Source organism: Myotis davidii, unplaced genomic scaffold, assembly GCF_000327345.1.
Source record: "Myotis davidii unplaced genomic scaffold, ASM32734v1 scaffold125, whole genome shotgun sequence".
Classification (NCBI taxonomy): domain Eukaryota; kingdom Metazoa; phylum Chordata; class Mammalia; order Chiroptera; family Vespertilionidae; genus Myotis; species Myotis davidii.
In genome coordinates this window covers 4,337,242-4,356,084 of record NW_006299390.1, presented here as the reverse complement: position 1 = coordinate 4,356,084, position 18,843 = coordinate 4,337,242, and the positions used below count along the sequence as shown (strand labels likewise).

Sequence of the window (18,843 nt, the reverse complement as noted above, 5' to 3'; positions counted from 1 at the left end):
CAAAATTCTTGCAAGTCTGCCTGGATGTGTGAAAGAAAAGCAAGAGCATGCAACAACAGCAAGATTTGTAGAAAGATTTTTAAAAGAAGTTTAGTAGTTTTTTAATACATATCCTCTAAGTACAGCTATTAGTGAGGTGTGATAACTAAGAGGACAGGGAGACTAAGGAAAAATATTGAAGTAGAGCATTAAATATTTATCATTATTTTTTTCTTTTAATATACAGTTTACTTAAAAAGTCAATTTGTAAAATCCTAAAATAGCAGTGTTTAGATGTGTGAATGTCAAAGTGAAGACCGCCAGGTGAAACGTGTGCAAACACAAAAGGCAGGAGCCTGGGTTCCATGCCTGGCTCTGCATCCACCCATCTGTACAACCTGTGGTAAGCCTCAGTCTTTCAGAACCTTTAAGATGAAAACAATGACATCTCAAACCTCTATTCCTTAAGGAGTCATTGTGAAATTTAAATTATATACTTGATCCTACACTGAGTGTAAGCTCCTTAAGAATGGGGATCTTATATTTTCATCTTTCTTACCAGTTACTTAATTAATTCATGTATGAAAGAAATAGAAAACTTTTTAATTATTTGAAAAGCATTTTAAATTTCATTATGGATTCTCTCAAGAAATGCATCAGTAACTCTATAGAAAGTCCAACCCGGAAAATTCAGGAAGCTTTAATAGCCTCAGAAAATCAGTATTTTTAGTAATTAATCTAAATTTTTTATTAAAAATCCCAAAATGTATTTAATCTATTACCAGCCTTACAAGAACGAAATGTATAAAAAGTAAGAAAATATCTTTTGAACAGGTGAACATCCCAGTAAAAGAGATAATTTTAAAAGTAAAAGATTAGTAAAGGATGGCAACATCTTTCCTTAAATACATAGCAGTAGACTGTGCTATTAAATATGCATAAGAAACAATATGCAATCTTTTCAAAGGGCAATATGAATACTACAAGACTGTGTAATGAGTAAATCTCCAGCCCAGGGACTTCATAGGAAACTCAAGATCCACACATTCAACATTTCCCTCAGACCTGTTGCTTCTTCTGAATTCTCTGTCACTTATAGTACCACTAGAGGCTCGGCGAAAGACATTAGTGCACTGAGGGGGATCCCTCAGCCCCACCTGCACCCTCTCACAATCTGGGACCCCTCAGGGGATGTCTGCCTGCTGGCTTAGGTCCTTAACGCTGCTGCAGAGACGGGGGAGAGGCTCCACCACCACCGCTGCGCTCACCAGCCATGAGCCTGGTTTCTGGCTAAGTGGTGCTCCCCCAGTGCGCATCATAGCAACTGGTCTTCCTGCCGTTTGGTAGATTTGCATATTAGGGTTTTATTATATAGGATATTTAGCCACTTTCTGAAATCAGAAATCCAAGCATCAATTTAGACTCTTTCATCTCCCTCACCTCCACCCTGCCCCATCCATCCAGCATTTTATACTTCTGTAATCTCTCTCCTATGTGTACTCTAGTTTCCCCCCACTGCCAACCCTTGATTTAGTCTCTCTCATATCTTACTCACTGCAATGGTATTCTAATTGGTGGTATGGCAGGAATGAAATGAGATAAATTTAATAAATATCTAAGAGAGAACTAACTGAATGCAGAAGGAGAACTGGGCTTGGGAGGAGAATAATGAGTTTACTTCGGAGCATGTTTAGTAACTTGGGAGTCATCCAGGTGAAGATATTCTAAGTATGTGCATATATGGGTGTGGGCGAAGCTTAAGGATAAAAAGCAGGTTCACAGTGGATGCCATGGAGAGGGATGAACTATCCCCTCTCATGTCCTACTGCCTCCAAAAAGCTTTTACCACATCAGCTCATCCTACAGTGAACAGGTACATTCAAGAGATATTTAAGAGAGATATTTAACTCTCACATTGACAAAGAGAACCCAAGAGGAAAATTAGGACTGGGAGAAGAATGATGAATTCACTTCTGAACATATTGGATACAGTCATATGTAAAAGTCACCAGCCAGTACACTGAATATTTGTGACCTTTACGGTATATACATTATACCATAAAATTAAAAAAAAAAAGCAAAATAGAGCAGGATAATATTTCCAATGGGACAAGAAAAGCCCGTGGTGTGCCGGCCTATCATTAGGCAGCAGTGGCAGAGCTGGGGAGCAGGTGTCCAGCACTGACCCACAGACTCCACTGATGGGAATTGTGTGGCTTAATTCCAAAGCGTTACTTTGAACATTCATCCCAAACTGTGAATTAACACAGTGTAGTTCTGCCTGGTTAGGACTTTATTGATTTTGATTTTGAGATAGGTTGCTGTGTTTGTTTTTTTCACAGAGAGGAAGGGGGGGGCGGGGGAAGAGAAACATCAATGTTGGAGAAAAATATCGGTTGCTTCCTACACTCACCCCAACTGGGATCGAACCCACAACCTAGGTATGTGCTCTGACCAGGAATGGAACCCGCAACCTTTTGGTGTATGGGTCGACTCCCAACCGACTGAGCCACTGGCCAGCTCTTGCTGCTTAATGTGACCATAATGTCAGTGGAGAATTTTAAATTTTCTCCGAGAAGTATTTTATGATGAGATAATATTCAATAAATGTTTGTTAATGACTTTAGTATCAAGTGACAGGTAGAGCTGACAAACACTGTAATAGTTGAGAGGTCAGAGAAACCACAGTGAGCTGACCGCACAGGCAAAGTTTCTCAGAAGACCTGGAAATTGAGCCAGATTAGACCAGATCCAGGGTTTGTAAAGTGTGGCCGATACAAGTATTTTATTTGATTTTTCAGTTTGAATGGCACAGTTTTTCAAGAGGTGATGAGACTGGAGGATTTGTGGATATCCATGACCTTGCATTTTGCTTTGTGAAAATGTGCCAGTTTCCCAGGCATCTGAATATGAGAGACTTGCTAAGAGAGCAACATAAGCAGAGGATCGTGAGGGTCCACGTGACTTACTACTTGCAAAAAAAGTCTGGGCACAAATTGCAGAATGCCATGAATGCCATACTGAACACATTCTGTAGGCATGATCAGATGAGAGCATGACATCCATGCTTTGTGATTCAGTAGCGCTGGGCCAGTTGTGCGACTGACATTAATAACAATAAATGCTGTAAGCAGCTTCTGGTTCTTGCAATGTGATGTCAAGCATCTGGACCTTTGGAAGTGGAATCTGACTGTTTCCTTTCAGTTGCCATCTGAACTCTTGCAATTCTGCAGACACAGCTTCTGTTTGTATAACTGAAGGGGGATAGCTTGCACAAAGTAGGTTAAAATTTTTTGTAAGATTCATAAATCTTAGAGGAATGGGAAAAGAATTAGAAAATAAAGTTATAGATGCCAATGGGAACAATCTCAATGGTATTTATTATAAAAATAAAGACATTTAAAGCCAATAATTCATTTTAAGTTTTGCTGACTTGAGGAACACTTCACATGCAGTAAAATTACTGATGTAATTATTGATGTGATTTTACTCAGTAGTTTTGTAATTCTCACAAGGGTAGGTAAGATAGTTCTTTGATGCTATAATCTAAGGTATCTACTTCATCAAGGGCTGGTCATACCTAAGAATTAATAACTATAATTTATGTACACATGTGTATTGAGAGACTGACTCTTTTTATATTTAACTAGAGGCCCGGTGCACGAAATTCATGCGCAGGGCGGGGTGTATTATTAGCCCGGCCTGCACCCTCTCGCTCCTTACCGCTCAGCTCGCTGCTCCTGAGCACTGCAGCAGAGGTCAGAGAGGCTCCCACCACCACCACTGCACTCGCCAGCCATGAGCCAGGCGGCACTCCCCCTGTGGGAGTGCACTGACCACCAGGGGGTAGCTCCTGCATTGAACGTCTGCCCTCTGGTGGTCAGTGCGCATCATAGCAACCAGTCATTCTGCCATTCGGTTCAATTTGCATATTAGTCTTTTATTATATAGGATAAGTTGTTGCATTGAAGATCAACATGAAGGGGATGTCCTAAGTTCTCTTTTGACTTTGCAAAACAAACCTTTCATGCTCCTTTACCTGTAGCTTAAAAAACTGGACTATAATTTTTATTGTTAGCATACCTTTGGTAGAAATAAACTTTAGTTTAGCCTTATTTTTTGTTTGACAGAATTATAAGGGTAGGGTGTAAAATTAGAAATCCTATTGCAAAGTTGGGCATGTGATGAATTTTAGCAGAAATAGAGAACCCTGCTCACTTAAAATATTAAGACTAGAGATATGAACTCACAGTTTTAAATATATAAAGATTTAACATAGAAATAGATATAAATTTGTGTGAATAAATATAATCATGCATCTCTTTTCATAGCTCTGTCTACTGAGAGGCCTTAGAAGCAATGACAAACTAGTAGCAATGAATATACCCAATATTACGTCTTAGTTTTCAAATATCATTCTCCACTAAAAGGAACAAAGGGTCCTTTTAGAAATGGCTGACTCCCGGGTTGGAGTAAAGAAAATGCAAGATGAGCCTGGAACATATTCTTATGACATAATAAAGTGCACAAAGAATCAAATCTGGAACAATTGAAGCATCAAAATGAGTAATGACAGTGAATAGAATAAGCATTCATAGTCCATAAATATAGATTAGATAGATAGATAAGAGAGAGTACTTTCTTTCCATTAGGAAGCCAACTAAGAAATGTAGAAGCAATGATGGAATCAGAAAATCTCCCTTTGGCAATCATAACAGTGATAAATTGACTTGGGCAAGAATCATCAAGAGACATAAAACTAATAGGTAAAAATTTTAGGATATATAAATAGTCTCAGAGTATCTCCCCAAGGTGATTATTAATTTCAAACCGAAAAATAATAACTTTACAGAGGAGAAATCTAGAAGTCATCACCTTAACTATGTGATCTAAGTTAACAACACCAGTAATGGGACACATCAATACGGTATCATGTACTCCTGATATTTATTATATATATAACATAAATATTATGTATGTGATAATACACACACACATACACACATGCTCAACAGTCTTGTGATAATTGTTTAAAGTATTTACATCAATAAAATATTGGGGGGGGGAGATTTAGTTTTGTGTCTTGGTTTTGAATAAACTCTTTTTACTTTAAGGCTTTTTAGCTTATTTTTATTATGACTGTTTATCAAATTTCTTAGATGTTTTATTCAGTTATATTCACATAGTCGAGTATTAAACCATATCCTAAAGTATAACTCTCAAGTATAACATGGTAACAGTTGCATATATGGTCAATATCTTTTTTAAAATCCTCCTGTATGGGTATTTCCTAAATGTTCATCCCTTTTTTTAAAAGTCAGACAATGAGAATATATATCACTAGAGGCTCGGTGCACAAAATTCATGCACAGGGTGGGGGGAGGGGGTCCATCAGCCCGGCCTGCAACCTCTCCAATCCGGGACCCCTAGGGGATGTCTGACTGCCTCTCACAATCCAGGACTGCTGGTTTCTAACCACTCACCTGCCTGCCTGATCACCCCTAACTCCTCTGCCTGCCTGCCCCTGACCACCTCTGCCTGCCTGCCTGATTGCCCCTAATTGCTCCCCTGCCAGCCTAATCACCCCTAACTGCCTCTGCCTCACCCTGCACCAGGGACCCATGATTCCTTCCTCTGGACAGCCGCAGGCACCCGGGACCCGGGCTGGCTTCGCCCAGGCTGCAGACACAGGCGCTAGCACCCAGGACCACAGAGTGGGCAGCTTATCCCTCACCTGGACCGCAGCCTGGCTGGTCCCCATTCCTCTCTCGCAAGTGGGGCAAGCAGGCTGGCAGGGGGGCAGTTGGGGCAATCAGGCAGGCAAGGGGGGCATTGGGGGCGAGCAGACTGGAATGCAGAGTGGTTAGGGGCGATCAAGCAGGCAGACAGGTGAGCGGTTAGGAACCAGCAATCCCGGATTGTGAGAGGGATGTCCGACTGCCGGCAGTTGGACATCCCCTGAGGGGTCCCAGATTGGAGAGGGTGCAGACCGGGCTGAGGGACATCCCCCATGCAAGAATATCATGCACCGGGCCACTAGTATAGAATATTCCACCTTTTGCTTCTCTGTTGAAGGAAACATTAGGTTTCAGTAGTCTGTTACCGTAACCACACTTAGTTAGGTAAACATGTATTCTTTGTATTATTATAGGTCTTTTATCTTCATTTTATGGAAGTAAATGTAGTATATCAATAATGAAATAAATCTCTTTTACTTCATTTAGCAACCTTTGCAAATGTGCATATATGCAAATATTTATTATGTTATAAAAGTATCAGAACCTACACTACTGCATTACTCTAGGATTATATGACAAGCTCTTCAAGAGAAGGTAGAAACTATTTTATTATTCTAAAGTGCTCCAAACTGTACATATTTCCTACAGGTTATTTGTAATATATTATTTTGATAATGATATTACCTTCCTCTGACCTTTGAGGTAGATGATTCAGGTCTTACTATGGTAATATATAAAAAGAAATAAATATACCTCATGCAGACAAATGAAAGCTGGAGTTGTAGATAAATCAACAATCCGCTCATCTCGGATGTTAATTGTGGGCACTAATGTATGAACAGGAACACTTCCATCCTTTTTCTCTTTTTCCTTTTTCTTTTCTTGGTCTGTGTCTGTGTTACGGTCTCCCATTTTCACAATTCTAAAACAAAATTATTTCATATTCAGCTATTTAGGGATGTCTTCACTTATAAAGTAAAATTAATGGAAAATAATAAAAGCAAGCAAAACTCAACTGGTTTAAGCTATTGTCCAATGGAACTATATAAATCAGGAAAGTTAGCTATTTATAATCATGTTATTATAAAAGCCTGTTGGTTATAAAGATACTCTTCATTGTTACATTCAAATCAATAATTCTAATTTTAAAAAGTAGATTATTGTTGCATCAACTGGAAAAAAAATACATATAACTAGAATGTAAGCTTCATGAGGGCAGGAACCTAATTTTGTTTACCGAGCATTGTCGTAGGCATTCAATTACTATTCATTGATTGGGTAAATAAATAAGCCTTCATCCTTAAAATATAACACAAAGTTTATTCAAAGCTTTAGTCTATTACAGAAGAACATGGAACCCTCTCTTACGCAAACTTCATCCCGGGGTTAAAAACCACTGGAAAGCCAAATAGGAAGCTTCACAAGGAAATATTAAGCAATGAACATTGCAGGGTATGACTTGTTTTGTAAAATACACCACTACTTCCTCTTCTCTAAATCTGAAGAGGAGATTCATCATTTTGTTTTGATTTTGAACTCTTAAGGAAATTTTTCTTGATAGTTACAAGGAGCACATGTAAAACCCAAATACACATCATCAGGGCATGGGGCAGGGTACACAAATGATGTGGCCTTTTTAAGGTAAAATGGCAATGCTTGCTTCAAGAAAGATGTAGCAGGAAACCACTCTATCTTTCGATATGACTTGTCACGAAACAAGCACAAGTTTTGCTCATTTTAGAAAAGCAGGAGATAATGTAAATCCAAACAGAAACCTGACTAGTCTCGCATAGAACCTGAGTATTCGTTCTCATAATTTAGCTCTTCTAACTGCCCTGGAAACACGATCACATTCTCCTTTTCCCAGGTGCCCATTGCTATGGGTTGGTTATATGACCGTTTCTATGTCATTCAAAGCCAGACCTCTTGGAGGAAGGAAGAAGTCTGAGACACTGGTATTCTGTTGTTGTTTCAGTTCCCTATTTTTATTTAAAAAGCTTAGATATGTTGCCCTGGCCGGGTGGCTCACTTGGTTGCAGCATTGTCCCATATATGAAAAAAGGTTGTAGGTTTCATTCATACTTACTTGATTGTGGGTTCACTCCCTGGTCTGGGCATGCAGGAGGCAACTGATTGATGTTTCTCTCTCACATCTATTTTCTCTCTCTCTCTGAAATCAATAAAAACATATCCTCAGGTGATTATTAAAAAAAACAACATAGATAGATCAAAAGAGGGCTACAAAAATTGTGGTATATTTACATTTGTGTGACAAGTTCCTCTCAATCCTGTCACTGTATATCTGTGGAAAAAAAAATACACACACACACACACACACACACACACATATACATATATATTCATTTTTGGACATAATGTTAAAATATACATTAAAGGCCTTTTCTGAAAGGCCTCTGGTCCATGGTATGAGAGGTTTACAATATTGGGTAGCCAATTAGATACACAGACTACAGTTACCTCAGATCCACTTAATCCAACAACAATAAAAATCATCAGATAATATCAACTTGGCAGTGCTAAATGTCACATATATAATTATTGCACTTATTCCTGTCTAGATCTTTTATTCTATGTCCTATTATGTAATACCCATTATTACTATATCTAGACAAGATTAGACTTGAAGCATTTTTTTAAAAGCATAAATAAATACAGTTTCAGGTCATGTTTTAAAATATCCGGGGTTGAGATTTCTGTTCAAGATGATGAAGTAGATAAATGTGCTCACCTCCTCCCATGACCACCTCAAAATTACAACTAAATTATAGAACGACCATCCCAAAGAACCACCCGAAGACTATTGGAACAAAACTTGTATAAGTAAGGATATAAGAAGCCACAGTGAGACTGGTAGGAGGGGTGGAGACACAGGAGGTTTTTTTTTTAGGTTTTTTCTTTGGTAAGAGGTTTATTTTATTTCTTATACAAGTAATTAAAATCAATGTTTGTTTCGTGAATGAGATCAGTCCAAATAAAGCATTCATAGGAAGGGATATCTCAGCTGTGGAGGTCCCCCAAGAGGAGTGAGGGGTTCCAGTTCCACATGAAGCTCCCCAGCCCGGACCACCAGTGCCAGGAAGAGGATTTCCCACAACATCTGGCTCTGAAAATCAGTTGGGATCCTGACTGGGTGGAACAGAGGGCTGCTGGAGAACCGGGAATCCTCTTAAAGTGCCCAAACACAGACTCACTCACAAACACTCCCACTAAGCTCCAGCAAATGGACAGCAGGGGCACATGGGAAGGAATAGAATTGTCTGGCTTTCAGGTAAGGGCTGGAAGAATTAAAGTGCTTGCAGGTGCCACTGTTCTTTTGGTGAAACTTTCCCCCACCTTCCTAAAATCTCTCCAAGGTCCAGAGCCCCGAATGAGCAGTGGCTGGCCTCAGTGTGCCCTGTACCTCTTGCTGAGCATCCTGAGCCTGGCACTAGTGGCAGCCAGACTTGGTTCTCAGCATAACCACTCCCGGATGCCGCTAAACCCAGCATAATCAGCTACCAACCGAAGATCACTTTGTAGCTTGCTCCTACCGATGGCCTCAGGCCAGACATGAGCAGCAGCTGAGCTTGGCCTGCACTAAAGCCCCTCCCAAGCAGTCCCGGTCCAACACATCTGGGGGATGGCTTCAAACCATACCAGAGCACGACCCAATTAGGACCACAAATGACACACCCAACTCAGCAGGCACCAGAGCCCCACTAAAGCAAATCCTGCTCCATGGGGTCAGCTCCCACATGACAGCTTGCCTACTGTAGTCACAGACAGCCCTCACAGTCAATTAGCCTGATATGCCAACAGCAAGCAATAACAGAGCACACACAAGGGGATACCTTTGGAGCATCTGGCTCAAGTGAACAGGGAGATTAAGCCACTGGGCCCCACAGGACTTACTACATAATTCCACTCTGACAAGACTGGGAGAAGTAGCAGGTCTAAGACATAGAAACAAACACAAGGAGGCGGCCAAAGTGATGAGATGAAGAAACATATTCCAAATGAAAGAACAAGATAAAACTTAAAAAAAAAAAGACTCAACAAAATTGAGGCAAACAATTTACCAGATGCAGTTTAAAACACTGGTTGTAATGACACGCAATGAACTTAAGGGAAGCATAGATAATATCAGTGAGAACTTCAACAAAGAGATAGAAAAAAAATAAAAAAGGAGATAGAAACCACAGAGAAGAACCAGTCAGAAATGAATACAATAACCGAAATGAAGAACACATTAGATAGGCTCAATAGTTGATGAGATGAAACAGAGAATCAAATAGGTGATTTGGTAGACAAGAAAGTGGAAAACACTCAACAGAAACAGGAAAAAGAAAAAAATCCAAAAAATGAGGATAATGTGGATCTCTGGGACAACAGCAAATGTAACAACACTTGCAGCACAGGGGTAGCAGAAAGAGAAGAGAGCAAGGGATTGAGAACCTATTTGAAGAAATAATAACTGAATACTTTCCTAAATTGGTGAAGGAAATAGTTATACAAGTCCAGGAAGCTCAGAGAGTCCCAAATAAGATGAACCCAAAGAGGCCCACACCAAAACACATCATAACTAAAATGCCAAAGATTAAAGACAAAAAGAATTTTACAAACAGCATAAGAAAAGCAGTTTATTTACAAGAGAGCTCCCATAAGACTGTCAGCTTATTTCTTACCAGAAACTTTGCAGGTCAGAGGGATTGGCACAAAAATATTCAAAGTGATGAAGAGCAAGGACCTATGTAACCAAGATTACTCTACCCAGCAAGGCTATCGTTTAAAATTAAAGAAGAAAAGTAAAGCGTTTCCCGGACAAGAAAAAGCTAAAGGAGTTCATCACCACCAAACTAGTATCACAAGAAATATTAAAGGCACTTCTTTAAGAAGAAAGGGAAAAATAAAAAATATGAATAAGAAAATATTTCAAAGAAATTCTCATTGACAAATGCAAACATAATAAAAGCAGTGAGTAAATCAACTAACCCTAAGACTATTACAAAGGTTAAAAGGCAAAAGTAGGAAGATCATGTTAATTACAATAGTAAATTAAGGGATACACACACACAAAGTAAAAAATAATGACAAAAAAACATAAATGTGTGTATGTGTGTGTGTGTGTGGGGGGGGGGGTGAGTAAAAATGGTAGTGATTATAGAATGTGTTTAAACTTAAGTGACCCTCAACTTAAAATAGACTGCTATAAACATAACTTGGTATATATGAAGCACGAACTGAAAATCTACAAGTGATATAAAAAAATGAAGAGAAAGGAACCTAAACACAACACTAGGGAAAGTCATCAACATATAAGAGAGCAAGAGAATAGAAAAGGAATGGAGAACTACATAAACAAGCAAAAAACAATTAATAAAATGGCAATGTCTACATACCTATTAATAATTATTTTAAATATAAATGGATTAAATGCTCCCATCAAAAGATAAATGGATAAAGAAGTGGTACATATATGCAAAGGAATATTACTCAGCCATAAAAAGAATAGAGTATCACCATTTGTGACAACATGGTTGGACCAAGAGGATATTGTGCTAAGTGAAAAAGATTGGACAGATAAAGCCAAATACCATGTGATTTCACTTATATGTAGAATCTAAAAAACAAATGAACAAATAAGACAGAAACAAACTCACAGATAGATAGAACAAGCTGATTGTTGCCAGATGGGAAGGGGGTTAGACCTGGATGAAAAAGGTGAAGGGATTAAGAAGTATAAATTAGCAGTTACAAAATAGCCACCAGGATATAAAGTACAGATTAGAGGAGATAGTCAATAATATTTTAATAACTATATCGTATGTGGCGTTAAGTGGGTGCAAGACTTAGAGGGGGGTCACTTTGTAACTACATAAATATCTAACCACTATGCTGTACACCTAAAGCTAATATAATGCTGAATGTCAACTGTAATTGAAAAAAAATATTTAGGATAAAAAAGAAAGTAGGTAGAAAACTTTGTGATTCAAAGACTCAACAAATCAAACCACAACTTCCTTCTGTTTAAAAAAAAGAAAAAGAAAGAAAAACCCCTCTCAAAAAAAAAAAATCCCCACAAAAAAACCATTCTGGCACAGAAAAAAAAAATAAAACTATTGCAGTAAATATGTGCAAATAAATTTGCCTCATAATTGAAGTGTCAAAGTAACCATGTGGTTTGGACTACCTTTAATTAAAAATATATACATACCCATTAAAGAAAACAAAACTCTTGCAAGTAAGCTCCATATCTAGGCTTTAAAGTAAATGTTCACAGTATTGGACAATTAAATTATATAATTGCCCATGATCGTGGAGAACTCTGATAACTGCCTTAGATGAAGTAATCGCTCCCTATCTGGGATGAAAGGATGCTGAAAGAGTTAGGCCTCTTCTCAACTCATGTCTCCCTCCCTCTGCAGCCCTTTGCCTACTCTCACCCCGCCCCAAACATAGACCTTCTTGTATTTTCCCCTCTTTCTTCTCAGAAATCTACACAGCCCAAAGGGGCTCTATAGTATTCATTTTTGAGTGGGTGTAACATATAGGGTCATGATGGGGAACACTGTCCATATGAAAGAACTATCATAGGAACAGACATGATTTTTGTCTTTAACATATCCTCCTGATTAGCATGCAGAAACTCCTGTCTAGTGGTTGCTCACCCCTGCACCTGATAACAACATTTGCATAGCTCTTCACAATTCAAACAACGCTTTCCCTCACATTATTCCACTCAACCCTTACAACACCATGTCCCATAAGAATGAATTATGTTGATTTTATAGAGGAGAAAATTGAAGGTCAGAGAATATAAATAATGTGCCCAAGATCTCACAACTATAAATGGCAGTATTTACTCAAACTCACATCCACTGGCTCCAAATTCCTCACCCTTTTCTATCACACTGAACAGGACTCTCACCACGGCCTTAGCAAAGCCCTTTCCTCTTGTCTCCAGTAATGGAAAGCAGAGTCAGGAATACAGGCAGGCTGATGGCATTTAACTTCTGTCTCCGCAAAGACATAAAACTAGGACCCCTTTAGCCAAGAGAGCAGGTCAACACTGTGTAAACCAATTAAAGACAAAGTAATTATTGTAGAGCAGTAATTAGGCAGTACATGAGGTGATAAGACTAAGCTGTGCAAAAACAATGGGCTACAAGAACTTGTTGCTATAGTTACAAACAAAGGAAAGCCTTCGCAAAACTGTGGCAAGAAACACTGGTTTCATATCTGCAATAACTTATAGTCATTCTGCAAGTCTATGCAGGCTTCAGAAATTCAAAGGGGGCATAAGAGGCCCTATCACTTCCCGTAATAGTTACCAAATAATTCAGGAGTGAGCAGAAATTGATTCCAAATCCTGTGGGAGGCTTGGAATGCCCAAGCAGCGCTGAAGCTGAGGGTCTCCCAGAGGTCTATAAAGGAGAGATTCTACATCCTGTTTGCCTGTAATCTGGAATCCTCACAGGGCAGACTATCCCTTACCGCTGCTACAAAAATGTGCATGTTTTTCAAATTCCACTGTCTTTGCTTGAATCTTGAAAAAATTATGCTAGAAGGCACATTTATAAAATTTCCGTAATAGACTATGTATCCTACCTAATTAGGATACATAGAGCCTTGCAAAGCTACTCTTTCATACCCTAGTTAGTAAAAACTGTGCGTCTAGATGGGTCTGTTTTCTTAGCAAAGACTTTTCATGAAATATGGGTTATCACTGCTTTAATCTGCAACAGCCCAGGTTCCTTCTTTCCTTCCCTCCCTCTCCTCTTCCTCCTTCTTCTCATATTACTTCATCTAAGACCGTTATTAGAAGTTTTAACTTAGTCTACTAGGATGACAGCGTGAGATAAATGAAATAACTATGTTGAAGTTCATCAGTTCAGGCTTGAATTTCATTCCTCTCTTTCCTTAAATACAAGATGGTTGAAAAGTTGTGAAGATTAAGTGGGACAATGCATGTGAAGTCTCCGGCCAGAGCCCAGCCCGTGGTCCTCAATAAATGTTAGCTCCCTAACAACACTGCCTGGTTCTCTTGCTTTCACATGTAATCTGCCTAAAATTCCTTCTTTTGATAGGGAACAAAGCAGTAGAGGTCAGTTTGGGAATCTGAAAAGGTGACCCGAGTTCTCTGCAGCCGGAATTTGTCCCAGAGCACTCCTTGGGACTTGGTGCTAGAGTCCTGGTAAACGCAATCTTCAAATCCCACTGTGAGGTGTATAAATGTAGGATAAGAAAGACTCTAGGACACCCGGTGCTGGAGAGGGAGAAAGGAAGAAACACAGTATTTTTTAAAGTACTTAAAATAACGTGTGTCAAATCCAAGGATGGGCAGAGCCAGCTTCAGATAGTGAAGTAAAGCTGCCAAAGTTCCCCTCTCTCACGTCTGGAAATTTCATAGTCTTCTCTACTCATTGCATAAGCATTTCCTGTTCTCAGGCTTCCCCTGGCCCTAGGCAGATCTCCACCTTAGTCTTCCTCCGCCTGGGCAGCTTCCCTTACTCAATTTCTTTCCTTCCTCTAAAGCAGTGGTTCTCAACCTTCTGGCCCTTTAAATACATTTCCTCATGTTGTGACCCCACCATAAAATTATTTTTGTTGCTACTTCATAACTGTAGTGTTGCTACTGGTATGAATCATAATGTAAATATCTGATATGAGGATGGTCTTAGGTGACCCCTGTGAAAGGGTCATTCGACCGCCAAAGGGGTCGCGACCCACAGGTTGAGAACCGCTGCTCTAAAGGCAAAGATTCTTACATTAATGATAAGGTTACAAGAATATTTCCCAAGCCAATCTACCCATTTTACACTGGAAGATGAAATAATAAATAAAAATAAGTAAAAAAAAACAAAACAAAAACCTTTCTCCGAATTGGGGAACCAGGAGAACTGGTGAGGAAACAAGTTGACATGAGCCCTGAGGTTACCTGTCCACCCAGGACCAGGCTCAGAAAGTGAAAGAGTGGAACTGGGATATACAAGAACATCAGAGGGATCATGTGCCTCCTTTCTCAACTGGGACTTGGAGAAAGGCAGGGCGGGGGGAGTGGCCCTCGCTCCAGAGCCACACAGCTCAGCCGGTCTTGGATTCTGCCCAGACCTTGGCAGGGCAGAGCCACCAGCAATCAGTAGGATGGGGCTGCTGGGACCCTATTAAGTAGGGCTAGCATAGCTCCAGTGAGGGGGTGGCGCAAGTCAGGTTCAAGGGAAAATGGCCGTAATGGCCCCTGTCCCAAAGCCACACAACTCAGTCACTGACACCCCTGAGTCTGCCTGGATCTCTACATCCTGGCACAGGCAGCTAATTCCTCAAAAGAGCACAAGCTCCACAGGGTGGGGTGACAGGGAGCCAGCGAGTGGGGCTGTTTCATTCCCCCAGGCTGATGCCATAAGGAGGGGAGTGCTCCCTCCAAAGAGATAGTGTCTGTGGTGTGGGAGAGGGGGGACTCAGCATTGGAATCTTGGCAGCTGTCCCTTCAGCTCTGTCCCCAGAGCCACACACCCCAGTGTCTCTTCATGTGACTCTAGTCCACTTTGCCCTCCCTCCGCCAGAGCCCAGGGTGGGTGGCTGCAAATGAAATTTTTTATTTTGGCCCTGTGTCTCTATTGGGCTCCTGTTAGAATTTTGACTGAGCAATGAATTCATATATCAGTGTGGGGTGCCATGCCATCTTAATATTGAGTCTTATTTTCCTTGCATAGGGTATTTCTCCCCACTAACTTAGGTCTTCTTCAATTTCTGTCAGCAATGTTTTATAATTTTCAGGAAACGGGTCTTGTATATATTTTATTCAATTTATCCCTGTGTATTCACATTTTATATGTTATTGTAAATGGTATTGTTTTTAAATTTCAATTTCCAAATACCATTATAAGTCCTTCAAAATAAAGTTGACTTTTGTTATTGACCTTGTATCTTGTAACATTGTGAAACCGTTTTATTAATTCAGTAGCTTGTATAATATTCCTTAGAATTTTCTCCTTATATGATCATGTTGTCTGAAAATAAATATAAAATTAATCACAAAAATGTAAATGGATTAAATTTACCTGCTGAGACAGATTCTCAAATTGACTTTAAAATATCAAGCTTTGCCGAAACCGGTTTGGCTCAGTGGATAGAGCGTCGGCCTGCGGACTGAAGGGTCCTAGGTTCGATTCCGGTCAAGGGCATGTGCCTGGGTTGCAGGCACATCCCCAGTGGGAGATGTGCAGGAGGCAGCTGATCGATGTCTCTCTCTCATCGATGTTTCTGACTCTCTATCTCTCTCCCTTCCTCTCTGTGAAAAATCAATAAAATATATTTTAAAAAAATATCAAGCTTTATTCTGTTTATAGGGGACAAGTTCCAAATGTAATGTAACAGGTTTGAAATAAAAGAATGAAAATATTATTAGATGATAATATACATCAAGACAGAACACAATACTAGAGATAAAGAAGGTCATTACTTAATGACAAAAAATGTTATCAGGAAACAATAATAATTATGAATCTATACATATCTAACAACATAGCCTCAACATATGTAGAATATAAATGCAATTTCTACTTGAAGGATATATCAGTGTTATTACTGTGATTGGTTGAAACACTATTGCTACCTTGTAGAAATTGAATGAAACATTAGCACTACAAGAACTCTAGTCTGAAGGAAGCTTTTAAATTTATTGCAACACTGTGGTTGCAATAAATACTATCTTTCAAAAAAATCATCACTGGATGATTTTTTATTTTATTGATTTTTTATTTTTTTTAAGAAAGAGAAGAAGGGGGCGGGGGGATGGGGGGAGAGTGAGAGGCAGAGAGAAACATTCATTGGTTGCCTCAACCAAGGATCAAACCTGAAACCTAGGTATGTGCCCTGACTGTGAATTGACTATCTTTTGGTATATAAGTGACATTCCAACCAACTGAACCACTTGGCCAGGGTGCAATAAATACTATCTTACACACACACACACACACACACACACACACACACAAATACATATTGCTTTAATGTAAAAAGTACTACATCCCTCTACCTCAAGAATCTTCCTGAGATATTTATAACCTAGGTAACTTTTCAAGGTATTTAAAGTGGGAAAATTTGACTACATTAAGTAACAAAGGTTTTCCTGTATCTCTGCATGGATATAAATAACATGCAAATTTCAAATGGGGACTACCTACCTATTCATTAAATACTTCTTAGTACTGTTAGGTAGTAGTTCAGATTATTGAGTTTATTAAGATTTCAAAAAAAGTCGTAAGATACATTTATCTTTAAAGTTTATAATTAAGAAAGTTAGCAAATTCCTAGGGCTTCCCTCACTTGAAGCTGAATTCCGTAATCCTTGTTTAGGTTACATTTTTCTGAAAATTCTCTCATGCCCTCTGCTGTTCATTTACTGAATATAAATTATTAAATAAAGTAAAGTATTCATGGGCATTTACATATTGAGTCACTTTTAGGAAGCAATATATACTAAGAAATTAAATATTTTAAATTAAAAATGTAATATGTTTCCTACTGAAAATACACACAAAAAATGAAGAAATAATTCATTATCTCACTACTTAGAGATAACAATTGTTATCAAGTTGTGTATTTTCTTTTGGAATTGTTTCTATGGAATATATTTTAAAATATAATTTTATGTTAAAATACCATCATTATTATTATTATTACAAAATTGGGATCATATTAGACATACAACTTGGTATTCCACCCTTTTCACTTAATATTACTGAGAGCAGAAGCTTCTTCTATCCCTGTGAGGATGGGGTGTGTCACCTGCGTGGTGTTCCATACCAACCCATACCAAGAAAGGTGATGTGCCCCATCTCTACAGGGACCATATACACACCAAGAGGGTGATGCACCCCATTTCCACAGGAATAGAAGTCCCTGCTCTCAGGACAATCCTAGACCTAGCACTAAATATCTGTTCATTTTGGCTGTTTATCTGTATCCTTTATCATATCCCCTAATCAACTGGTAAATGTAAGTTAAATATTTCTCTGAGTTCTGTGAACCATTCTAGCAAATTAATCTAACTTGAGGGGAAGGTCATGGGAATCTCCAATTTGTAGCCAAATCAGACAGTAGTTGTGGGTAACCAAGGGACCTACAATTTGTGATTGGCATCTGAAGTGGGTGCAAGCAGTCTTGTGGGACTGAGCCCTTAACCTGTGGGATTTGACATTATCTCCAGGTAGGAAGTCTCACAGTTGAGTTAATTGTAGGACGCCCAGCTGGTGTCACAGAGAATTGCTTGTTATGGGGAGAAGCCTCACACATTAAGTGACCAGAATGTCAGAAGTGAAGTGTTGTGAGTGTGTGAGTAGTGTGAGGGTAGAGGGGACACACACAGAAGGAAAACTGTAGATTTTCCCTTTACAATTATATTATGGAAAAATTGCCATATTTTTGAATAGTCTTCAAAATATAACTTTAAATTATTGCATAGTATTCCAGATATATACTCATTTCTGTAACAACCTCCTATTTTTGAACATTTAAGTTGCTTCAACTCTTTACTACCATAAATAACCCAGCAAAACAAAATTCCTTGAACATAGGTGTTTTTTTTAATATCCCTAACTTTATGCTTACATTACATTCCAAAAAGCCCAATATCTAGGTCACAGATACACATATTTTAAGGTGCTTTATGTCTAATGCTAAACTGGCCCCTAGAAATGTTGTAATAACTTACATTCCCACCAGTAGTATATGTTCATGACCACAGGAACAGCTTTTTAAAAATTGAAGATGTAAAAATATCTTACAAGTAACTTTAAAATAGGGACATTCATATATGATTCTCCACTCATTTGATTAATATTTTTTTCCAAAGGTGTCAAGAAGATAGGACCGGAGAAACTAAGATGGCGGCAGAGATAAACACCAGGAAATTAATGCTGCTCACAACAATTGATTAATACCTCAGAGAAACAATACGGACTTCATCCAGAACCACAGGAAGCCTGGCTGACTGTAAATTCTACAACTAGAAGGAAGGAAAGGCACACTGAGACCCAGAGAAGCTGCAGGAGAGAAGCACAGAGGTACGGGGCTCGCGCGCGGAAAGGGACTGGCACCCGAGGACGTGGCTGGCACTGCCCAT

At 39.1% G+C, this 18,843-nt stretch overlaps 1 protein-coding gene across 1 annotated transcript in view; it reads right to left on the bottom strand.

Moving 5' to 3' along the window:
• The window catches only part of CCDC146 (coiled-coil domain containing 146), a 108,085-nt gene that overhangs the window by 84,969 nt on the left and 4,273 nt on the right, over window positions 1-18,843 (bottom strand). Inside the window, exon 2 of the mRNA XM_006774907.2 lies at window positions 6,471-6,639. Within this exon, the coding sequence (XP_006774970.1) occupies window positions 6,471-6,629 (159 nt within the window). The 5' untranslated portion in view covers window positions 6,630-6,639. The remainder of the gene's footprint in view (window positions 1-6,470; window positions 6,640-18,843) is intronic.